Raw genomic sequence first — 26,358 nt, forward strand, 5'->3', positions numbered from 1 at the left:
TTCTGTGTCCGAAGTACACAGGTTGGGACAAAAAGTTCAAATTGACGAATATCTTCGGACAAGGTAGGTTCGGACCTTCGCCCACTTGACGCATGACGTCAGAGGATCACGTGAACCAATCAGCGACGAGTGTCCGGACACAGTTTAGGACATTGCTATTGTAGACGGGCCTTAATCCTATTATTATTTTATTTCGGTCAAAATACTGCAAACTTAAATTTGAGCAAGAATTATCAACGTAACGGAAACAAATTTCTTATATTTTAGAGTTTGTTAACTTGTATTCCCATCTGGAAGGATTAATATTGACCCAGTATAGCTGTAAATGATAAGTTAATGGAACACAGACTGATTTAAAAAAAAAACCTAAAGAATGAAATTATTTTTCAGTTGGTAGACTGTTTATTGGTTGCAACGTTGCAAGCAATGTGTATCGTGAAAGATGGCGTAGGAAAGGACCTCTCTAACTTTAGGTTATGTTTGTACCTTTTTTTTTTTACCCCGTTGTGATTTTAATGTTTCCATATTGTATGTCGGACGGTTATATTTATTAAATTTAGTAGTTGTGAATATACTCGTAAATGATACAATTTCTGGTAGCCCTATTTGTAACTGCTGCATTAAAAAAAGTATTCTTTTACAGAACCCCGCGTTTTAATTTGAGAGTGAATTATTTCCGAGAATTTAGAAATATAATCGGTTGAACAGTTTTACATTGCACATTTAATTGAGTAGTGTAATTCAGTAAAAAGTTTTGTTTATGGTTAATAGTGCTTATTATTTTCTTTTTCCAATTTGGGCAGTCTGTTGTATGATCATAGTATACATTGTTTCATGCTTTTTAAGTGTTCGTGATGATTCTCTTGTTTTATGGCGCATAAGCAATTTATATTTGTTTTTACCTGTTTTGTTTATTTGGTGGAGCATATTGTGCCTGGAAGGAAGGTATGGAAAGGGGGTGATCCTACTATGGGAGGGAGATAAGGGCCTAAAAGAGAAAATGTAGGAGGCTACATGCAAGGGCCAGGAGTAAAGGAGGGGGAGAAATAAAGGCAGAGAATGAGTTGGGAAAGGAGCTGGGGAGGAAAACAAGGGAGGCAAGGGATGTATACGTGGAAAAGCTAATGGGAGAAAAGGGGAAAGGAAAGGGGGGAGACTTACAGCTATTTGCAAAGGGTGAAGGAAGAGGAAGGAATAGCGGTGCTCAGGGGAAGAGAGGGGCAAGAATGTACAGAGCAAATTTGCTTCAGGAACAGTACCTATCTGTGTTTGTAAGAGGAGAGGTATGGGAGTATTGGAAAGTATAAAACACAGTATAATACACAGTTTTAGAGATAAGTTTGGAAGAGTTGAGGAAGGGGGTTAGTGGTTTGAAGGGGAGGAAGGCACCTGGGCTGGACGGGATAGGGAACAGTTACCTTATGTTGGGGGGTGAGAAGGTGATGTTCAAACAATCCCTTGAGAAGGGGAAGTTGCCAAATTTATGGAAAGAAGCGGTAGTGTTACCAATTTACAAGGTAGGTAGGGATATGACTAACCCGGCGAACAACAGACCAGTCAGCCTAACATCCTGTATAGGGAAAGTAATGGAGAGGCTGGTAGGCAGTTTATGGTTTTATAATTAAGGCAATTTCTTTTTAAAACATGATATTTTGGTGTTACTGTTTTTATTTTTATAAATTCATTTTATTCATAACTGATATAATTTGTACAATAAAATAATTTGTAATATGTATGTCTCAGGCAAAACTAATCGGAATAAAATAAAATCTGAAGTGTGTGGTTAAAATACATCAGAAATGTAAAAATGATAACTGATAAGAAATGCAAGTTCAAACAAAGTAAAATATATTTTTATACTAGGTATATTTAGATACATTTTGGTACAAACTTCATGTTGAAAAAATTACTTTCATTGAATTTGATTTCATTGAATTTAAACTATTGTAATTTTAGTTATGTTTTGCTAAAATACTGATTAATTTAATGATTTTATTTATTTTTGGGTTCTTTATGGTGTATTAATTTGCATTTCGGTGTTATTTGGTGCAATTGACATGCATTTCGGTGTTATTTTGGTTTTATCGTAATTAACCTATAATCGTGGCCCTAACATACCTAACAGCTAACAGTTTGTGTATATTTTGACATTAAAATTGTGGTGCTCATTTTACAGGTTTATGGCAATGCACTGGAGTTATTTTGGAGTCTGCAAGAAGCTGTAAAATGCCCAAACTGCAGAAGCAAAAGATTGAAACAAGCCAGCTGATGTGTAGCCAGCTGATGTGCAGACAGCATTACTTTAACTTCTCTTTTCCAGCAGTTTGATTATAAATTATATTGATGATTTGGCTCCGGTAAGCAGCACTCTTAGTTCTTATCTTGCTATGCCTCACCTTACTCAAGATGAGTAAATGCAATCCGGACACACCGCCAATAGTAAACCAGACTAAACCTACCAAAATTAAACTCAACATCAAAAGAGTTAAACTAAACCACAAATCTTGTCTTGCAGGATGTCCATTCCAACTAAACTCAAACTATAACATAGGTTGTTACCAACTCGCAGCCCACAAATAATAAACTTTGTGCAAAAGAGTAATATTTATTTCTACTCCTCAAATATTGCAAAAGTATTTGCTATTGGTACAATTATTATCGAATAAATAATACTATAAAACTTGCTAACACAATAAAAGGCTACCCCGGTTATTTTGTGACCAATGTAGCTTTTTTGCAAAAAAACTGAACTGGCTGTAATAAAAACATTAAATTACAAATATAGTCTTATAATTCTCGCCAGATCTCCCCCTTAATTATTCCTCCCTACAGTGAGCTCGTTTCCGCTTGCCAAAATGTAGGTACTTACTGCGAGTAATCCTACTTGAATTGACAAAGCTACTTCTGAAAATCCACCCTTTGCTCGTTACACACTCATAGCAACTTGTTCGTCATTTCCCTCCTCGACCAACGAAATTTTATAGGGGAAAATAAAACTATATGTCCTAATGATCTGATCCTCATGCGTACAACTGGCCTTGCTTGTGCACACCCTTTAGTAGAAGCTTCTGTACATACTGGATCATCAATGAGCAATAATTTACTTCTTAAACAACTTCAGTGATAATCGTAGTGTGTCCGAAGGCTGTTTCATCAAACTAGTAAACCAAATTACGAGAACACATCGCTTCTTGGGACGGGGTGTACACACGTTACCCGCAGCTAGCACTGCCCAGCTCACCACTGCAGTCAACAGTCAAAAGGGGCAGCTGCATCGCTGTTCATCGCTGTGTTGGCCTCGTGTATGAATACAAATACCTTCAAGCACCTCTTCTACCCAGCTCGCTAAATGTCAGGGGCTATTCCCTCTCGGCACCCATTTACACATAAACTACTTTTATACCCACTGTCGGTGAAGCTGCTTCCTTCTGCCGTGGAACTGGGAAGTCAAGTAAACCATAAAAAAATTTCGTAATTTATGTAAGAAACGATGTCTTCTGCACTCCAGCATGCCTCAGGAAACTTTGCAGTTTGCAATCCGAACGAAGCAGGGTGACTGCCCACTCCCGCATCTTGTGCCGGCACACACACTCATATCTGCGTGATGCGGTGACTCTTACTACATTCTTTTCTGGTCGCGGCTGCGCTAGTTCATCCACACATCTCTACACCACTGTTGCTGCTCTGGCGAAAACACTCGGCACACCACCGAGTCTAGAAGTGTAAGTACATACTCAGTTTCGTTACGAAATTGCCAAGAGTTCATAGCAAACTTAAATGAAACCTCAAATAAATTTTAAATTACATTTGCTTTTATACAAACCAAAAATATTAACAGAAACAACATTAATCTCCCTAACTTTAAACTTTTGTCATTTACAAACTGTCATTAACAAACGTAGTTACTTAATTTTAAAGTCTCTGAAACAATAACAAAATTTTTGACCTACAGAAATAAAATTATGGTCCTAAAATTTTTCAATTTAAATTAAAAGATATCAGAAATCCAGAAAAACGTACAAATGTGACAGGGAAGTCACAATCTACTTGTTTGTATTTAAAAATAATTGCAGCTAAGAAATGTTTCCCGCAGATCTTGTAAATGCAGTGTAGTAACATGGTTTGTGAATGGTAGAAACTAAAAAGTGGTATTTTGAAATACATTTGATAAAAATGACAAACAGCCTTAACATTTCATAACTGCTTGGTCCTAGTGTTATAGTATGTCTCATCCTGAGTTTGCAGTGTGCATTTTAATGGACATCTACGCTCTCTTTCCAACCTATGGGGGGGACTGAATTGTATCCCCTTGGAAAGGGTACCTTTCAGACTTATGGTGGCGGTAGTGTAGCTGGGTAGGAACTGGAAAGGTACACTTTCAGATTTTTTAAAATGTTTCGGTTTTAATGCAAATATGCACTGGAAAGGTATACCCTCGGAAAGGGTACCTTTCAGGATTTTCTGTACAATGACACAGCAGAAAATAAACTGGAAAGGTACCCTTTCCGATTTCTTAAAATGTTTTAGTGCACAATTTTCAATGCACAATTTTTTTCATTAGCGCTGTCCTTGTTTCGGTTTGCTGGGTTGCCAGATATATGCCGTAGAGCACAAAAGTTTTAGATACAACTTTATAATATAATGAAAATTTTTAAAAAAATATATGTGGAACATTGTATTTGTGAAGGAATATTTGGAATGAGAATTTTGGAAATAAATTTTCTTGTATTTCTTCAAGAGCATCATATGAAAACTTTTAATTTTTACTTCTGAGGAGAAGTAACTGAAAGATGCCTTCATATTCAACCATGTTAGTCAACATATATTTTTATATCATTTAATATTAAAAATGTTGGGTCTGTTTAAGCATTGCACATAATTTAATGGATTACCTTGTTGATACATAGATTTCAAAGAAATACTACCTATTGTAGCCGTTACCATGGTGCAAATTCCGGAAATTTTTACATAGTTTTTCGTTTCATGGTTCATATACCCCAAAACCATCATCAACTCAAAAGTTTATACATATATAGGCTAATTATATATCTATATATCTATACATATATATATCACAATTTTGTGGACACGATAACTGTCGCAATTTTTCTCAAATCACTTCCAAACTAATACATAAAATTTAATAGTGAAAATTCTCGGTTGAGTTCATTAATGGACAATATCCAACCAAAGGAGTGGAAATGGGGAATGTTTTTAAAAACCAGAAAAATTGTTCTAACTCTCGTAATATGGAAAATATCACATCCATTTGAATGTTTTATAGCTTGTAGGAGTAATGCGAAAATCTTTTGTCTGAATAGGTTTTTGATACGACCAATCATTACTGCAAGGGGTTAAAAAAACAAGGGTTGGCTGGAAAAAAAATCATAACTCCCTTTGTATGCAAAAAAGTAAAAAATTGTACAGGTTGTGTATTAATCTTATAATTTTTATTATAATGTTTGTCTGAAACAATTTTTGATTAGACAAACCATTGCTGCAAGGGGTTAAAAAAATAGAGGGTAGAATTTAAAAAATTCTTAAATCCCTTAGTAGGTACACTAACAAATAGATTCAAATTATTTGTAAATCTTATAATTTTTATCGAAAACTTTTGTTTGAAACAATTTTTGATAAGACAAACCATTGTTGTAGGGAGTTGAAAAAATAGACCGGTAGAATTTAAAAAAAGTTGTAATTTACTTAGCACGTACACTGTTAAATCCATTCTTTTTTACTGTAAAACATTAAATTATTATCTACAACTTTCATCTAAAATAATTTTTTATAGGACCAACCATTACTGCAAGGGGTAGAATGAACAAGTGTTGGAGGACAAAAAAAAAAAATATCTTCTTTCGAAGAGACAACATCGAATTCGTACAGATTGTGTATTAATCTTATAATTTTTAACTAAAACTTTTGACTGAAACATTTTTTGATAATACAAACCATTACTGCAAGGGGTGAAAATAACAAGGGTAGAAAAACAAAATGTCATTCTTTTTTCTTTTTAAGATTTACTTTAATTTCCATTATCATTTAATGTAGAACATCTAACCTTTATCTAAAACCTTTGGCTAGAAAAATTCAGGAGTTGAAATTAAAAAAAAAAATAATGTAACTTTTTTAGTATCAAATCCATCAGAATTTATTAATAAATATCTTAATATTACCTTAAAGCTTTGTTGAAAAAAATTTATACTACCACATATTAGTCAAGGGATGAAAAATAGTGTTTGAAGATCAAAAATAATTGCATGCCTACCTTACTAGGCATATTATGAAATTTGTTAAGACATTCAATGCTGGTTGCATTAAAGCTGGACTCCCAATCATCCATTTCATCTGTCCGTCACCCGTCCGTCCGTCAATTTCGGTCCGTTATTTCTCTCGGCAATTATTACCGACTCTCAACCATCCGCCATCCGTCCGTCCGTCACTATTCTAAAATATCAGTACAACAACTTTCCGCCACATACTTTCTCAATTGTAGGTAAACTTTTGGTGAAAATAATTTACTTGGGATAATTAAATTTGTTTTTATGAATGTGATAATAAGTTGACAGGCGGAAACCGTGCTTTAACAAGTGGATTAAACGGGTGTCGTCTTAAAAATAACATTAGTCATGCCAGCAATAAACAAAATTATGCTTCTTTTATTACTGTGTCAAAGGAAACAGAAATAAGCTATTTTTATGCAGGCTTTTTCCCTCAGTTGCTTATCCCGATAGTCTTTGCTATATATATTATACAAATGCTCCCTTTCCCGGACGTAATTTATTAGCATTTCTTCCGAAAAGCTCATTCTCATAAGCAATCTTTACCGTTATTATGACAATAATAATAGGTCAATACGACACAGCCTTCTATATATTGGAAATTAAAAAAATCGAACACGGTTTTCAGAAAGTCGTATTGAAGACGATCAACTTAACAAGGCGGTGGACCATCCGTTGGTCCGTCAAAAGCTAAAGCTTGGCAAGGTTTTGACGGACGTACAGATGGAATTTTTCGGGCCATCTGATTAGCTGCAGGTCACGTGATTGACGGACGGACGGGTGACGGACGGATGAAACGGATGATTGGGAGTCCAGCTTAAGTTAAAAATTGTTCAAAATATTTTCACTGCATGGAATATGAGAAAATGTTAGATTGATGATTTTTGAATATTGATGAACATATAGGATGTTATGTCAGCTACATTAAGTTCTTAAAATGTTCCAGGAGTCTATAGAAGTTTACAAAATATTTCCAAAAAAAATAGGAACTTTGAAATTTACCTACGCCTGTAGGCTTTCTCGAAAGGGATTTTTAATGGTTACAGACTAGTACAAATAGTTTTTCCTGTGAAATAATAATTTGAGTTTAATATTAAATTTTTTTTTAAATTTAGTATGATTACAAGTATAATAATAGTGTTCATGAACACTATTTTACGACAATTTATCAACTTGCATTCTTGTTTGTCTGTTTGTTTGTCTGTTTGGTAAATTTTTCAATCAATTTTAAACTAACTTCCCGAAAAGCTAGAGACTTTAAACATAGTTCAGAAAACGATGACAATGCACACACAAGACAAAAGCAGAAAAAAATTATTTAAATAAAAAAATTAATATACCACGTAGTATAAAATAATTTCTCCTTGCTCCATACAGATTTCTAACCCCATAAGGACTGCATTGAAAATTTGTAATTGTGAATTTTTAAGACCTATAAAAATACTTGTAAACTTTAAAATGAAAAACTTAAATTGCATGCAATGTATATTAGTAAAGAGTGTAGAGAGTAGCTGTGGTTGAGAAAACTCACAAAATAATTGATATCATTTGCAGTGCAATAAAATTGTTTGTGACTAGGTTAACATTCATGCATCAATTATCTGTTTTGGGTTGGAAGCTAAAACATTACAAATAGGAGGCCATTTTCCAGAGTAGCTACTCTTCAGAGAAAAAAATTCCAGAAATGGTTTTGTTTTAGTTTTCCTAGTTAGTTTTAAGCATCTGTTAATGTTCTCAATCTGATGAATGGTTCAGGAGCACTTACAGGAAAAACAAACAAAACATTTATTTTTATATATTTAGAAGATGTTAATATTTTAATACTGTTTGTTTGTCGAATATGCGTTCTAAACCATTCATCCGATCTTGATGAAATTTTGCACCCTTGACCTTTGAAACACGAGGGAAGTCACTGTGTTGGTGAGATTTTGAAAAAAAAAAAATCCTTATTTCTTGTTCCCACTCCTTAAAACAGAATTTTAACACTACTAGATGCAATTTTGTACTATTGGATTCAAAGTAAGGGGAAAATTACTGTCTATAATTGATTTCTACAATAGATTTGGGTCGCTGTCTACATTAAATAATAAAAACACCCCATCCCCCCATTTTTTTTTCCTAAAAAAGATTTTTTTTTTTTTTTTTAAATTTTGTGATGAAAGTTAGCACACTTTGCATTTAAATTAATGGGGAAATTACTGTCTTAAACTGATTCAGAAAGAAAGGGAATGTTGGGAAACCACCCCATCTCTCTTTCCCACCCTTTAAAGAAGAAATTTGGTACTTGATGATAATTTGCACTCATGACATTCAAAATAAGAAAATTATGTTCAACAGATAACTATGTCTGATTTAAAATAAATTCTCCTATCCCCTTATCTACACAAGATTTCTGAAATTACCCCTAATTCCTCTTACTACCTCTTAAAGGAGTATTATGGTACTTCTTGATTAAATTTTGCAAATTCAATGTTCAAGTAAAAAAAAAAATATCTACATTTAATTAAAATTTACCCCCATCAAATTATTTATATGAGATTTTGTGGTCCTAAAATTGCAATTCGTAATTTTACTTGTATGGTATGTACTAGAGACTTGAAAAATTATGCCTTATTTTACTTATTATATTTTTAGGTATTCAAGTATATCTTAAATCCTTAAAATTCTTAAAAGGGTCCTTAAAAACACCTTAATTTTTGATTGCCCAAGAGGGTACGAACCCTGGTCTTTCCAATTTCCATAAAAAAAAAATTTGAATACATGTAATGTTAAAAATAAAAATAAAACTATTGTTAAACCTACCCTTTCCTGAAAATATGAAGTTTAGAAATAACAACCCATTCCACTTTTCTATCCCGTAAAGCAGATTTTTGTGTCTTCTTGGTGAAATTTTGAACAGTTCAGGTATAAAAAAAGAATTTATCATCATGATCTAATAAAAAAAGTTCACTGAAAATATGAAATTATGAAGGAAAAAAAGACCCATTTTCCTTCAGAATAAAATTTTGCACACTTGACGTGCATCTGATTTTAACTAAAATTTAATTGAATACATGAAATTTTGGTATAATACTATCCTCCGGCTCCTCCCCCCTCCCTTTTCCCTTTTTCTACCCCTTGAATCAGAAATTGGGCGATTCTTGATGGATTTTTACACACTTGACGTTAAAATAAAGAACACAATTACTGTTTACATGTATTTTTGTTTAAAATCCTGTTCACCCTGTTTTTTGCCTGAGCAATGGTGGGTACTTCAGCTAGTTTTACAATATAAAAGGTTTTGGCTCCCGAACAAATATTATGTGGTTGTTATGCTTAGATTTGAGATATCACTTAGCTCTAAAATGAAGGTAAAAAGTCAAGTGACTAGAAAATATTTTAATATCGTAGGTTTATTCTTGGATAATCTTTCTTGTAAACAGATGGATACATTAATAGGAAGTGTATAAGTAGTACTTTGTGTTCAGTTTAATGGATATTGAGGTACATTTTATGCTAATTTCACGTTCGAGATTGGTAACATGTAACACTTGGATGCGGATGAAATCTATTTACCAAAAGTGCTTTTCATTTTGGAAGTCAGTGTTTATTCTTTTGGCTAAATTACAAAATTTTCAATAACTGAGAAAAGTACGTTGTGTGGAAAAATTCATCTGATAGGAAAGTTTATATTTTGGATCTATAAGGATGGATTGAACCATTTATTGGTGACTTTATTCATTTTACCCACGTATTGTTTTTTACAGTCCTTGAAGAAGGGTGTCAGTTTGTGGTGCTTCTTCCAGGTGAAAGTGATGCATTGCGGCAGCTGTTCCGAACATGTGCGAGCTGTTCCCCGTGTACTGTGAGAAGCTGAAGATCCTGAGCAGCATGCTCGTCGAGGAGAGTCTGAACTACGCCAGAGACACAGGCTCGCACCTGCTGGTGGCAGCGTGCATCTACCTGTCCTTGTGCGTGGCCGCCTACTTCACCACCGCCTACCTGAAAGCGCTGGCCGCGTACGGCCACCTGAAGGCGGTGAAGCGCGTGCTGCTGGTGACCGCCCACCCGGACGACGAGTGCATGTTCTTCGGGCCGACGATCGTGAAGCTAGCGCGGAGGGCGGAGTGCCAGCTGTTCCTGCTGTGCCTGTCCCAGGGGGACTACAGGAACCTGGGTCGGCAGAGGCGTCGCGAGCTGTGGGCCAGCTGCAAGGTGCTGGGCATCCCGGACAGCCACGTGACGCTCTGCATCAACGACTACCTCCCGGACGACCCGGGGGTCCGGTGGCGGGAGGACGTCGCCGCCGCGCTCATCCTGGACCACGCGGAGTCGCTCGGCGTGGACACCATCGTGACCTTCGACAAGCTGGGGGTCAGCCGGCACTCGAACCACTCGTCCGTGTTCTACGCCGTGGCGTACCTGTGCATGGAGAAGAAGCTGCCGTCCCACTGCAAGGCCTACACCCTGGAGACCATCAACGTCCTCAGGAAGTACTCCGGACCGCTCGACGTCCCCATCAGCTTCCTCATGTCCTCGTTCTGGTTCGTGGACAGCCTGCGCGAGCGGGCCAGCATCAAGGCAGCGATGGCCGCGCACCGCTCGCAGTACGTGTGGTTCAGGAAACTGTACATGATCTTCTCACGCTACACGTTTGTCAACACTCTCAGGGAAATAGAGTGTGTCGACCTGGAGTTGGATCTAGAACTGGATGACTAAAGCTGGTATGTACTTTTGGTTTTTGCATACTTGGGGGTGAAGTAGTTGTTGAAGTGTTTTTAGAATGGTTGTAGAATCACAAAGTTTGTTACTATTGTTCTCATAAATTTATGAGCAAAGTAAATTAGTACGTACTAGTGATGAGTCAATTCCTGTTTTTTCCCCGGTTCTCGGTTCGGTACCGGTTCTTAAAAATCGGTTTTCGGTTCTGACTTAAACAATAACATAAATATTATTCACACATTATTTATGAGGTGTTTTAAGTAATAAACTATTTATTACTTCGGCTACCAAAAAAGCATTGTTTCAAGCTACTGTAAACACACAACCTATTAAAAATGTAATATGTATTAATAAAAAAATTAATTCGAAATAATATAAAGAACACTTAATAAAACTAAAATTTACTATATCAATCTAGTAATTACCTCAAGAAATCTACATACACCTTACTTTAAAATATAGGAATGAAAAGAAAATGTTACAATAATGGAAATAAATACAATGATGGTGAACTTTCAAAGTATTAAAATATTAAATTGTCCATCAAACTTATTGCCTACATTGAATTCAGTTTGTTTGCACAGTCAACAGTAAATTACTGCCACACTTCTGATGCCATTTCTTACACAATTTGCTCTATTTGGCCAGAATAATTATACTTTAGAAGTGTCCACAAGCATTTTGTGTGAACAGCCAATAGTAAAATACATGCACACATCCATACACCACTTTACAAATAATAATAATAAAAAAACCTTCCCCCTTCAAAGCAATCCCATTTACCTACAAGAGAAAGTTACTAGCCAATATGCTAGATGGCTGCAGATGCAGTGAACTTACAGTACAAGCACTGCACAAAAAGCATAAAATTTTAGAATGCTGAAAATTAATCCGGAAATTTTAAATCAATCATTAATTCTATTAAACAAATATTCTGTGGAATTTTGCACTTTTAATTGTTCTTTATACACCCTTACTTACGTGTCAATGACTAAGGGCCGGTCTTACCATCTTCTGGGCAAACTTCCAGGTAGCTACCCTGCGGATAAGCTACCCGGACCCTTTATCCGATGGTCCTGTCTTACCATCCAATTTACACCTCCGTGTAGCTAACTGGAACTTGCCCTGTGGATAGCGAGGATGTGTGTTAGGTTGGTATAATTTTGACAGAGATATTGAAGAAACGATGATTGTGATTGGCCCTCAGATTTTTTATTTTATCTTGCTAAACATTAGAGTACCGAAGGCTTAGTGTATTTACATTGTGATGAAAATTCGCCCGGTAATTTGGGAATATAAATAAACACTTGTCAAGGAGAAGAGGTTACAATAGTTTTAATTAGAATTTCCTTTCTCTTTAAAACAATTCTTGTCAAATAAGGCTACAGCTGTAACTCACACTGTGACCATAGTTTCTGTTTACCAAGTGCAACAAAGGGGGGCAGCAAAACATGCAGAAAACTAAAGCTCATGTATACGCAAACTTATGCCCTATTATAGTGATGAAACATGATTTTTAAAAAATACCCACCTGGGGTCTTAAGTCTTACATGTGTGCAATCAATAGCACCAATTACTTTTGGAAACTGGGCCATTTCGTATAAATTTGTCTGAGCATTTCTTATTTCTTGCTCAGTCGATGGCATCCTAATATATGCAGATCTCAATGAAGCAATTCCAAATGTCACTTGTTTAATTATTCTACAAGCTGTTGCTTTACTGACACCTACAAAATCTCCAACACTGGATAGCATTGTTCCCAGGGCATAAAACAGCAGTGTCAGCAACACTTTGTTCAGTGGCGAGACTGCATGATTTCTGGGGGAAATAAAAGCAACAAGATGACAAACTGTTGTTTACATGTAGGTTAGGACACTGGGGTAGGAATACAAAAAGGCACTCTGAGAATTCAGAACAGCCAAAATAAAGCACATTCTGAATGTAATTTACAAAATAAAAGCAGGAGTATTTTATTGAAACAATGTTGACAATGTAAACATTATGCACAAGTTATGGTCCGATATAACCTATAAACCTATCAGTTTCATTCAATTTTACAGAATATATAGCATAAGCATACATTTGTAATGTAAAAACAAATGCATTTTTTTGGTAAAAGCAATCACCTGTCTCTTCGCGATCTAATCAGTGGTTCAAGCTCTTCCAAGTGCAGAACTGTATCTTTACTTAGCCTGAATCTCGCTGAAAACTCTTTATTGTTCCATTGGTTCAAATGGTCTGGTCTTTCTCTAAAAATACGTGGACCTCTTGCAAAAGCATTGATTACTTCAATGATCTCTTCATCGTCGTCATCGTCTCCAAAAATCTCACCAACATTATTGACGACATCGACGAACCCTGCTTCGGCCAATTAGATAAACGAGGGAAGAAAATCACAGTCCATGCACCACGTTTTGTCAAATGAACACAATTCAACACATTGCAATAAACATGCCACGATGTGGCGCACAGATTAGTATATAGTTATCCGCCTGGTAGCGATTTACCCAGAGCTTCAACCTCCCGGTAAAATCGACAATTATTTATCTACCGGGTACGCCTACTCATAGGTGGTAAGACACATTTTGTCATTTGCCAAGGAGATAAATTTTACCCGGACCTTGCCAAGGGATGGTAAGACCGGCCCTAAATTAACTACCTATTTTTAAAAATAAATTGAAACAAACATGGCGTCTTTCTGTTTTTACATCTCTGGTGAGACACGTTATACAGTTGTACACATCTATGAACTACATATATCTATGGCACCTTCAACTGTTATGTTTTGACTGTATAACGGACTATGTTTACAGATGTGACGAGAACATTAAAAATTTTCACGTGTAATTTATTTTATAGTTAGAGATGAATATTATTCCACAGAAGTCCAAAAATATAATTCATATGTGGATTGGACGTGAGTTGAGCCATTTCATGCTGCAGTTAAGTTGTAGTGAAGGACTATTTTCGTAAAGGGTTTTGCTATACTGCCGGTACCGGCACCGGCACCGGCACCGACATTTTAGCTGCGGTTCTCGGTGCCGGTTAAAATGCTGAGAACCGAGAACCGGTACCGACCCATCCCTAGTACGTGCTTGACAAGACATGTGTTCTTGCCACAAATACATAGGATCTTGCATGTGTGTAACACAGCTGACAATACTATTTCCTCCTTCTTTGAATAAGCTGTATCTGTCAAATGTTACCATAGGAATACGCAGAAATGTGTTATGGCAGTTAAGATAGTTTAATGTCATTGATGAAGTTTAATTATAATTTAAATTTTAATTAATTTTTACATTGCTACACACGAGTAACTGTAACAAATGGCTGATAAAAAATGTTCTTTGAATGATTTATGCAATGGAGAAAATTTATATAAAACATTTTTATGGACATAGATCTTTGCTGGTTTTCACTGTTTCTCAAGGAGAAACCACAAGATGGAAAATAAAAAGGAACACACAAACACAAAGGAAAATCAAGCCAATACCAGCCAATGTTAAATGTATAGACAGCACACAGAATTCCGTGGAGGGAATAAGTCGGAAAAAAGTATCACTGCACAGACAAACACAGTGGGCTGGCAATAACGAGACAGTTGTAACAAGATCAGAAAATACAAACAATAAAACAGATAATCTGGACAGATATTAACAGTCCGTTTGTGCCTGATGATGGGAATGGATGCCATTTCCCGAAACGTCACACCCTTTTTTTATTTTTATTTTTATTTTTTATTTTAAGGAAGCTTTCTGTGTAGGTCTGTGTCTTGTGTTGTCTAGAATACCTGTTTAGTTTCGTAGCTGGGTTCGCCTTAGCGTCACTGTGTTGTCGTCAATGCATTTATCTGCTTTGTATCATCGTTGGATTAGAATGTTTGACATTGTGTTGTCCAAGGTTCTGTATGTATTTGCTATTCTTTTTGTAACTCTCATTTTTGTCAGCCCACTGTGTTCATCTGTGCTGTGATATTTATTCTGACTAATTCCTTCCACAGAATTCGCCATGCTGTCTGTGCATTTAAAATTTGACATAAGCTGATTCAGGCTTGTTTTTCCCTTGTGTTAGTGTGTTTATTTTACTAGTCCATTCTTGTGGTTTCTCTCATACAGTACAAACCAGCAGTGGTGTATGTCTAGGAAAATGTTTTAAATCAGGATATAAACATTCTACATTGCTGAGGATGAATGAAAAACCTAGCAGTCAATGGCAGTGGCGTAGCGTGGGTGGGGCGGAGGGGGCGGCCCGCCCCGGGCGGCAGCCCGCGGGGGCGGGTCGCCGGTGAAACGGGTTGAGATCTGATCTATGATTCATTCATTACATGTGTCAGACACACTATAATGTTCCATTTTTATCTAAAATTTTGCGCACCAACTATTTTTTAATATTTATTTAAAAGAAAAACTGCGAAATCACTGACAGAGCTCTTTATAACGTTTGTTTACATAGGAACGGCAACATCGCATCACGCCGCGCCGCCCGGCGCGCGCGAGCCGAGTTGAGCGGCACTCCTTATTATGTTAATTACTCATACAAAATATTTTGTTTAACGCGTCGGCCCGTGTCGATGCCTCTCTTTCGCACTCATTGAACTTAGTACTACGCATTGTACTGTAAAGTTTGACCTTAACCCAGGGCAAACCAAACAACTTCCGCAAACCGGGACACAGTAAAACTCATATATTGCCCCGTACCGCGAGCGCAGGTAAACCCAAAAAAATATTAAAACCCAAACTAATAGCAGGCTTAAAAAATACTAATAAGGTTGCGAACAGTGAGAGGAGGCAGCAAGTTAAAAAGATGCAAAATTTATATGACAACATTTAATATATATATATATATCATAAAATCGTTTCATCACAAATCGGTGCATCCATCATAAAATACATACCCTATTACTACTTATAAAAAATAGCTATATAATAATACTAAAAAAATACTTTAACAATTCCCCCGAAAAATTATAATTTGATCATATACTTCGGAGCTCCGTAAATTAAATATAATTACCAAAAAGGCATTAAAAATATATAAGAACATAACTCCGCTAGACTATCAAACTTGACTATATTGTCGATTGAACAAGAATTGGCTGCTAATATTGATTTTGACAAAGTTATTTCTGACTTCGCTGCTCATAAGGCCCGTAGAATCCGCTTGTAAAACCGCTCATCCTATTTTAACTTCAATAAAAGGTACCTCATTGCATGTGAAATTTAATTTTAATTAAGCACCTATAGAATGGGGGCGGCAAAATGGGTTTCCCGCCCCAGGCGCCGAGATGGCACGCTACGCCACTGGTCAATGGTCGGATCACTTGCCTCACAGAGGTGGTTCGATTTCCAGCAGGATCAAACCTGGATTTTTTTATAGTGAAAATTGTGGCAAACATTGTGGTGAGCTAGTGGGTTTTCTCTGGGTACTCCTGTTTTCTCCATTCGTTCTGTCAGTGCTCCATTATCATCTCAACACATTTTCATTGTCTCTAGTGACCTTGATGTTAAGTTGACGTTAAGCATTAATTAATTCCTGACTGAACAGGCATAGAGCTATTTCATTTGTTCAGCTGTGAAACAAAACGTAAAAACAGCAGCACAGTTTAGAATTATAAATTGACCCAAAAATATTTTCTTCCACTTTAGTTTTAATTTTTTTATGCTTGTATTATTTAGTGTTGATTTTTTTTTTTGTAATTACTTTGGGAGTAATTTTGTCACATTTAATTTTAATTGGGTTTTATAGATCTGGACCTTGCATGCTGTAGATATACTTAGGGTGTTCACAATTTTTTTGTGTTGGTATTATAATTGCTACATTTTCTGTTTATTCATAAGTTTGCATCCTACATGAAAAAATGTGTTTTTTTTTTTTTGTTTTTTTCCCCCTCTCTTGCTTGTTATTTAGACTCATGTTCGACAAAGACAAAAACTTCATTTAAATCTAAATGCAATGGTGATTCAGGTAAAACTATTTTTTTTTAAACACCATGTATATTTCTGGAAAAGATTTTGATACCAGTTGTGTGTTTAAACACTGTACAGTCGTCTGTGTTTCGTGATTGAGTTTCTTTCTGGAGCATGTCCACTGTCGGCACACAAATCACAGCAATTCTGTACAGAAGCAAACTCCCTTAACGTCCCAATCAAATAAGACTGTGGCTTGTCTTTCAGGCAAAGGTCAATAACGAAGAAATCAGTGGCACGGCATACTTTGTTTCAGTCTAATGAGTTTTTAGGTTTTTTTCCCCCCTGAAAAATATATGCCCCTATTCAGTGTAAAACATCTGATTGGACAAAGTATTTTTGACGTTCTGTAAATTGAAGTCCAACCCTACACTCGGATGATGTTACAAGGGAGTCCATTTTTGTCATATAAATCAACATAAAATGTCTTAATGATATAGTTGTGAATATGAAGAGTAAATTTGTTCAAACAATGTGTGTGATCATTTGGTTGAAACATAATCTGGTTGATATGGCCCCTTGTCTTCCTATATTAAAATATTGTTACATGCATCACTTGAGTCGCATTTGTACCTAATAATAAAAAAAAATGTTGTACAGATTTGTTTTAGTTACAAACTATTAATTCGCAGGGCTGTGAAAATAATTTAATTAGTATTTTGTGTAGTGCTATTTTGGTGCATAGATGTGGTAAATACATACATATGTTATAAACTTTTACACTGACAAATTTGTATAAAATTATTTAAATATGATTTTAAGTTGAAACTCTTACTTTTAATGTTTGGTATACCTATTTTACATATTTTTATTATTGTTTTAAGAATGTTTTTTTAAACATAAAAATGTTTTGGAAAGAATGTTTTCTTATACACGGTTTTATAATGAAACTTAAGAATGCTCTTAATAATGTGTATCCAATGTTTTGTTGTTTAAGTAAACTCAATGGTGTGAAAATTTTTTTAATATTGATGATGAAACCTTATATTTTTCTGTGTATCTGTGTATGTCACAAATTCCTCAAATATTTTGTGTTAGTTACATTTTTATGTTTGATCAATTTAATTATACTACAGATATTAGGTGATAGAAAGTGATACTTGATATTACGTATATTGAACCACATAATGAATATTTGGTTCTATCATAGTTGGATGTGTTACTTTTATATGTAATATACTTTATAAATATTCTTTGGAAGACTTTTTTAGTTTTTTACTACTGGATTATTGATTGTGAAATATGTATTAAAACATTTACCGGATAGCAAAGAAATATTGGTGGAAGCAGTTTTCTATGTTTACTTTGCTGTCAAAATGGCTATATTATATGATAAGATGGGGTAAGTTGGTGGAAAATTCAAAAATTTTTTTAAAAATCTAGCTTGTGCTATTGAGATTTTTCCTGTTATAAAAATATTTATACTACGGGAGTCCACTAAAGTATCTACTTTTTTTTAGTTTTAATAATAAAAATTGATTAAAATAAAAATGACCTCCAATATACGCCAAGTGCGGTAACTTTGAGGTATGGCTGTAACCTTATTTTGATTAATTTCTAAATGTTTGGTGGAAATTGATGCTTAAACAACTAAAAACTTGATATAAGCAAAATTTCACTAAAAAAAGATTTAAGACAACAAAATGTTTTACAGATAAAAATAATTGAAATTTACATTTCTAAATTTGTAATTATTAATAATTGGTTAAAAAGTTGCCATATGCATAAGCATCATTTGGGATATTTTAAATTAATTTAAGTAACTTATGAAATTTTTTTTAATTTACCCCATTTTACCTTAGGTTTTGATCAAATACTAGGCCACAAATATTTTAATCAAACATGTTTACTAAAACCAATAACTTGAAAGTCAGGTCATGCTTGCACTCAAGGGAAAAGTTTTTTTTTTACTTTCACTAGTGAAATAATTTGATTCAAACTCAGTTACATTTCTCTCTTGAAGATCAAGCTGGTGAAACATGCAGTGTGCTTACTTAGTAGCTGTTTCCTTTCAACATTAATGGATCTATTAAAAGTATGTCTGATAAAATTTAGTTCATTGTATGTTAGTCTATTTTGCTGACAACTCACAAAACATTTGGCCTGTACTGTAAAAGCATTTTTTCAACATTTGCAGTTATACCTATAGTGAATTTTGGCATTGTGGGCCAGCTAGTTTTCCAGCTTTAAACTCTACCTTTCAATTTTTACCAAAGTGACAAAATTTTCATTGCTATGTTGCTACTTTTTTTACAGGGTATATGGTGTGTACTGTATGTGATAACCAGTACGGTAATTACTGGTATGAGCTGTATGCAAGTGTTTCAAGAATTAGTTTGGTAATTTTTTTTTACTCGTGAGCAGTATTCACCAATCTTGTGTGTGCTTGGAAATGCTCGAGTTTGGTTAAATTGAAATAGGTGGTTTTTCAAATGCACAGAAATCCCTTTACTTTGGTAAACTCCATGTTTATGTACAATTTTTTTTATCCCGGTTTCTCTTGTTCTTGAGTTTGCCACAAAGTGGTGCAGTAACTTCTGTGTCTAAAGCTAAAAACATATGCTTGTGATCTTGCAGAGGAACCTTGTGATCCCGAATGCTCACCTTCGAAAAATAAATATTAACTCGAAAAGAATGTACAAAGATGCTTATGTGATAATACATACTTAATAGGGTAAGTTAAGACTGATATCAAAAATTAAAAAAAAGTTTGTTTTGGGCAAAATCAATGTTACAGGTGAAGAGAAACTGTTTCATGTATAAGAAAACTAGATCTAAGCCTTCTGGAATGTTTAGCTTTTTAAAAATATATATTTTTAAATAGGTAGGAACTGGTAAATATATAAATAAATTTACTCTCAAGTTAAATGGGGCATTGCCATTTCATATGTTCATTAATGCCTGTAAACATATGTGTTTTACCATTATGCTTGTTTATTGATACGTAGTGTACTGCCTTAATATAAATTAATCATTGAAATTGCTGGGTATTTTACACCTAGTTTTATCAGTACCAGGTATGTACAATATCTGCTAGCAAATTCCGGTTAATTTCATGAAAATCAGTTGGCACAGCACTGATTGTGTTTCGTAGTAGTGACAATTTGGAATTTAGTTAAAGGTTTGGAACATTTGAGATTACAAGGTTCAAATGTATGTAATTTAATTTGTCGGGTGGCATGTCATGATTATTATTGGGAAGTTTATTTAGCTAATTAGAGTAGCTAATTTATGTAGCTAATCAAAATCTTCCAAAAACATCTATGTAAAAAATCTTGTCTTTAAAAACTTATTATGTTGGCCACAGAGTATTTCAGTGTTGGGGTCTTCTAACTACAATGCATCACCTGAATTCTTTAATATCTACATCATATCAGTTGATTATGTCAGACATGTATAAGAGCCTGAGAGTAGGACAGTTATTACAAGTTTCTGTTGTAAGTATGCTAAGTATTAGTTAATATTTGTACGTACTAGCTTTCTCTATTAAGAATTTATTCAAAGTAAACAGTTTGTTGTATCATGATTGTCAGTACCATTTGTAAAAAAAAAATAATTAAAAATAAATAATGACTTTTCAATATTTCATATTAATTTTTGATAAGTTTTGAAAAAAATTAGAATTTGCGTGCAAATACAGTGTTCTTGTTAATGGGTTGATGTTCAGAGCAATGATCCTGGACATTCTTTGTAGGAGACTACAATACTTTGTAATGTAATTCATAGGGTTGTGTGGATACTGATGGAAATTCTTTAGTGAAATGAGAATGAAACAAAGGATAAAAACCTTGACAAAAACAAAACAAAAAAAGAAACTTTGTTAATATGTAAAGACTAAGTATGTATTTTCATTATTAAGTACCAAGACCATGGGTTTTTCAGGTACCTTGAGATTCCATTTTACTTGTTGAAATAATCGAAGACTTAAAGAAATTTACTATACCAAGTTATTAAGTAAATAGAATGTTTCTTTATAATGAAGAGTTGGATGAAAAAAATAAAATATGAAAATTAACTAGATTGAAATTAAAAGTGAACAATACTTCATAAATGAGTTTTCATTTATTTTTTGGCTAATTTTGAAGTAGTTTTCAAATGTCTTATATTTAATTTAACCTTTTATATTTGATCATACAATCAAAATTTCTCAGTTTTTTTACATTCAAAGTCATTTAATAATCAAGATTGCCTTATATTTGAGGGTATCCTGTATGACTGAACAGATATGATTTAAAAAAAAAAAAAAAAAAAACAATTGATGGTTTAAATGTTTTCCCATTGAAAAATAAAATACTCCACTCCAAACTTGGTCAATAAATAAATTTAAACTTAATACCATTTGTTAAGCACTCAGAAATCTTTTGGTTCATTGCCATTCATTGAACAGAATTTCTAATTTAAATTGAAAGTTTTGATAGTGATTGCACTATTGAATATTCACACAATCCTAGCTATGTAATGTATGAATCAGTTTTTAAGTTGTTTGTCCACTTAAAATTAATGCAGGTTTTGTGTGATTGATAGTTTTTTTTTTCTGATTAAATTCATAAACATTTTTCTTTAAAAGGCTTTACAAGAAAATTTGGTTTTGTTTGCTTAAGCTAATTGCTGTTTATAAAGTTTTGTATGTGATATTGTCAGCGAGATTTGTGCAAATGATCAAAAAATGTTGGTTTCCATAAGGGGAAATGTGCAATACAGTTTAGGAATAATCCACTTTGTTTGGTATCATTTCTAACATGTTCTTGTTATAATGAATCCAAAAACAAGTGGAGTACAGTACTCGCTCGCATAAGCCGTACTGCCGCACAATGTCTGCACTGAAATTGCACTCCCCTTGTGCGGAATAATCATTGCTGCGGACATGTCTTCGACCTTGTCGAGGAAAAAAGAGCTGGATTGTTGCTCCACCTTCAACCCCCGCTCTGCTTCTGTGACTTGCCTGCAGGATGCTAGCCCATGATTGCTTAATCCATGCACAAAGTGATGCTTGATTTTTTTTTTCCACCTTATACATTATACTATTATACTGTTATAGCAAGTGGAAATAGAACACGATTGGCTGGTAAAAACAAGCACACTAGTTTTAGTGAAAATCCTGTCAGCTTTTGAGTAAATAGGTAGGTACTAGTAAATATAAATTTTGAGTTATAAAAATATACCATTTACAGGATGCAGCTATTGATTGTACAGTACCTTTTTTTTACCTGTTAACAAATTAAAGTTGAACTATATAGAACTTGAAAAGTTACTTGCTTATTTAAGAACTAGGATCTTACCATGTTTAGCTTGAATTGAAAGCTCAAAATGTTGTATTTTACAATTTGTTCTGAACATGTAGATTTAATATGAATTGTAAAGTTATAAGGGGAACTGTATTTTTTAGTTTGATTATTCACGAACTAAGGCCATATTAGCAGATTCAGGTTGGTGCACCCCTAGCAAATATGGTAGAAAATATTTTTCATCCAAAGAAACTTTAATGTTAAATTGATTTCTTATTTGTAAATTCCTAAAAAGTTGAGTTTAGAAAAAGTTCCTATTGCAGTTTATTTTTTTCAGTGCAATATGTTAGTAAGCTTTCTATCAATTACATTTTTGATGTAAAATTTCAGTCAGTTCTGCTATTCATTATGAGGAGTATAAGCCTCAGTTGTGAATTAGTCCTGCAGTAAGCCAATATTGGTAACTACATATTACCTAAATGTAAAGTTTTTTTTTTTTTAATTTTATTCTAAAAAGGTGAGCTAGGACTAAGCTGTAAACCATTTGATTCCTGAAACATATGGACATAGTAATTGCAGTAAGATGGCTAATTTTATCCATTTTTTAACAAGTCTAACATGCAACCAAGTGGCTCAAGCTTGATGCAATTAAGTTGAAGAGTCCAAATGGTTTAAATTGTGGCAGTATGTGCTGGCCAATGCTTAACTTCTGTTGGCTAGTGCATTGATTTTAAGAATGTAGTGATTTTTATACTCCAAGCTATAATGGTTAAACCAATATCTTAACTATTTATAGTCTGGTATCAATTTACGCAAATGATAACTGTTTCACGTTAGACCCCCATATGGCTTCTCTTTTGCTTTCTGTTGGTTTTCAATTTTTGTTTTTCATAAGTGGTACCTACCCATGTTTTACTTGGCTTATAGCCATCTTCTATTGATGAGGTTTGTGTGTTAAAATGTTTCTGTAGTTTCTCTGAAGCCTGTCCCTGCAAATATCCTTTGGCTTTAGTTTCAAATTTTTTGAAATGTGCACTGTTTGTGGTATTATAATTCAGATTGTATACAGTAAATCCCCATTAAGAAATCTCTAAAGGGACTTAGAAATACATTTTTACAGGGAAAACCAAATAAAAGAGTAATATTTATATAATATTTTATTCATATTATGTCAAGTGCTAAATTGTTCAAACTTACAATGCAGGAAATTTACTAAAGTGATATTTTCTTAAGAGGGGTTTACTGTATTCTTGTAGTTACCCTTCATCCTGTGTCTTCTGTAAACCAGGTAATCAGAAAATAGTACTTTGTATTTACCAGCATCATCTTATTGGTCTCAAATATGAGGTTATGTCTGTTGAAAACATAATTTGTGTATACTTATCATGCTTGGCCTTATTTTAAAGCATTCTACATTAAATTTTGTCAGTTTAGTATTTTTGTATGAATTTTCTTGATACCAAGGTTAGATGATGTAAATCTCTGACTAATACCAAAAATCTTGCCAAGTATTTTTTATTATTTATAATGAGCCTGATTAATCTGTGGCTGTATTTCTAAATACTTATAAAGGGTTGGTACTTTTCCCATTGCTTTAGTGGTATGCTATGGCTGGGAGATTATTGTAATATTTGATATATTAATTTTTTTTTAATTTAGCCCCCCCCCCCCCCCCCCCCATAAATAAATTATAGGACTGAATTTTGATACTTAAGGTAGTTTACTTTTATAATGTGTGGTTAGGTTAGATACATTAAAATATTAAAAGTACTGTAAATGGCATGAAATTATGAATAATATAGATTGGTGATGTAGTAGGAAAAATTACTATTTTCAATATAGCAAAATACTTTGTTACTGCATTTAGCAACTAGTGGAAACGGCTGTATTTTGTGCCGAAATTTGTTTTTCTACGAAGAGTTTAAAATTTTGTGAATAACTACGTATATTAAAAATAAATGTTGGGGTTCACTTTTTTTTTTTTGTGGTTCCTAGCAGGATTTACTATAGAAGGGGCTGAGATATATATATATATATATATCTATCTATCTATACATACACACACACACACACACCCACCCACCCACCCACCCGCCCCTATATACATCAGATGTTCTGCTTGCCTTTAGAATTTATCTCCTCCAGTCTTCATATTACAATAATGTACTTAAATTAGTTTGTTTTCAGCTCAATTTGTTTTAGAGTTTTGTTTTTCCTTCAGCATATTGTAACTAGTTGTTCAGTAAGTTATATATCTTGTTAGCACTGTGATCTATCTAGGTATGTATTAAGTTCTGCAATCAAGTGCAACATCTACACTTGTTAATTAAAACATTTTACAGGTATAAACTACGAAAGAAATTGCTCAGCCATAGCACTGAACTTATTATATATATACAGGGCTCGATTTTAGCGCCTGTCCGCCTGCCCGGGACAGGCAAAATCTCGTCCGGGCAGGCAAAATGAAAAAGGCAACTGTCCGGTGGACAGGTGCAACTTGTGATGCCGAGGTTATTTGCACGCACTAATGCAGCAGAAGTGATTAATAACATTTATGCGACCACGACCGCAAATAAAACGTCTTTGACAATATCTATAAATAAACAATAATGGCTGCTCTTTTGTGACGGACGACTCTGGCTATTGTACACCGCAGGAAAAAAAGTAGGTTATGTACAAAACGTGCTGAAATCTTCTGAATCATAATTCTTAAAAACTTACGTTCACGTCATGATTCACGTAACATAGTCGTATTCGTATGCTAGAGATGCAAAACGTCTCACACCGATGATGTTTGTTTTTGTAGCCATGTTTTTAATTAATTTTGTTGCAGTGCAGCCAACAATTACGTAATTTACTGTTAAATATAATTTTTTTAATTTATTGTCTTTATAAATCGCGACTTTACTAATTCCTTGCTCTACTTTAACATAGTTTGTTAACAGAAAAGCGTTTTCGCGTGGTTATAATTTCACGGCGTACTCCAGATGCAGCTGACAGTGGCCGCAGTGACTGCGACTGCTTGATAATTCGCCTGTCAAATGTTGCATCAAAAATTAAACATTACTTGTTTACAGAGGACACGGTAATCTTTTACAGTTTATCTTGTCACGGCGATTGTTTAAGTATTTAATTAACTGCGTTACACAATGTGGAAATTCATTACTGGTGCTTCAAAACTACCAGAAAAGAAAAACGGACGAGGACAAGTCAGAATATAATGTTAAATGGCGAAACTGTCTAAATGATAATACACTGTCTGCCCTCATGCGTGTTCAAATAGTCACCTTCTGAAAGTGAGTTTGATCCAGCACCAGCAATAAATCTCTGGTACCATAATGTTCAGAGAAAACGTCGACCCTTTCAGCCTCCTTATCGAAGATGTTCAAGACAGAATCAGCCAAGTAATTCGTGCAGTGACTCAGACAGTGACTCGTTTGAAAATTATGATTAAATAAGGATGTTAAGTGTGTGATAAAAATAGGTGCAAAATATAGCAAAAATCCTTTTTTTCTCACTTTTTCAGCGACTTCTGAAATTTTTTTTATTTGGGTAAAACAGTGGACAGGCAAATTGGATGGCAGACAGGCAAATTTTCGATTACACCTGTCCGTTGGGCAGGTTAAAATATTCCTTAAAATCTAGCCCTGTATATATATATTTTTTAATTTTGATCAAAATTACAAATTTATAATGAGTACTGGTTAATAACCTGTGGCTTTGCTCAGGCAATCTCCAGGTTATTCTACCATTATCAGTAATTGGTGTAATTTTAAACAATTTTCTAAAGAATCATAAATGGATAAATGATCATTCAAAAATTTCCCAGAAGATTCTGTACTTACATTTTAGATTTTATGTAAAATCCTAACATAGAGTCCTATAAAATGAGAACTTAAAAAAATTCTTTAACATTCTAGAACATTCTCGAATTTTGATAAAATTCACGACCTTTCTAGAATGTTCTCGATTTTTTTTATAAAATTCTAGAACATTCTATCATATTCTCGAACTTTCTAGAACATTCTCATTTTTTTATAAAATTCTAGAACTTTCTGTAATATTCTTGAACTTTCTAGAACATTCTCATTTTTTAATAAAATTCTAGAACTTTCTATAATATTCTTGAACTTTCTCATTTTTTTATAAAATTCTGGAACTTTCTATAATATTCTTGAACTTTCT

The 26,358-nt window shown here is 34.1% G+C and overlaps 1 protein-coding gene across 4 annotated transcripts; it reads left to right on the forward strand.

Annotated features, from left to right (window-relative positions):
• Nucleotides 1-403: 403 nt before the first annotated feature.
• LOC134537645 (N-acetylglucosaminyl-phosphatidylinositol de-N-acetylase) lies at nucleotides 404-20,515 on the forward strand. 4 transcript variants are annotated; one of them, XM_063378312.1, is made up of 3 exons: nucleotides 404-473; nucleotides 2,177-2,357; nucleotides 10,067-20,515. In XM_063378312.1, the coding sequence occupies exon 3, from the start codon at nucleotides 10,101-10,103 to the stop codon at nucleotides 10,977-10,979; it is 879 nt and encodes a 292-aa protein (XP_063234382.1). In that variant the 5' UTR covers nucleotides 404-473; nucleotides 2,177-2,357; nucleotides 10,067-10,100; the 3' UTR covers nucleotides 10,980-20,515. The 4 variants fall into 4 exon arrangements, with proteins under 4 accessions (XP_063234382.1, XP_063234383.1, XP_063234384.1 ...); XM_063378313.1 differs by having other exon boundaries at nucleotides 417-478; XM_063378314.1 differs by lacking the exon at nucleotides 404-473 and adding an exon at nucleotides 507-528.
• Nucleotides 20,516-26,358: the final 5,843 nt, after the last annotated feature.

Source organism: Bacillus rossius, chromosome 12 (genome assembly GCF_032445375.1).
Source record: "Bacillus rossius redtenbacheri isolate Brsri chromosome 12, Brsri_v3, whole genome shotgun sequence".
NCBI classification, from domain to species: domain Eukaryota; kingdom Metazoa; phylum Arthropoda; class Insecta; order Phasmatodea; family Bacillidae; genus Bacillus; species Bacillus rossius.

Bases quoted from the DNA above. Each gene is read 5' to 3' on its own strand.
- LOC134537645 (XM_063378312.1), top strand. From the start codon at position 10,101: ATGTGCGAGCTGTTCCCCGTGTACTGTGAGAAGCTGAAGATCCTGAGC.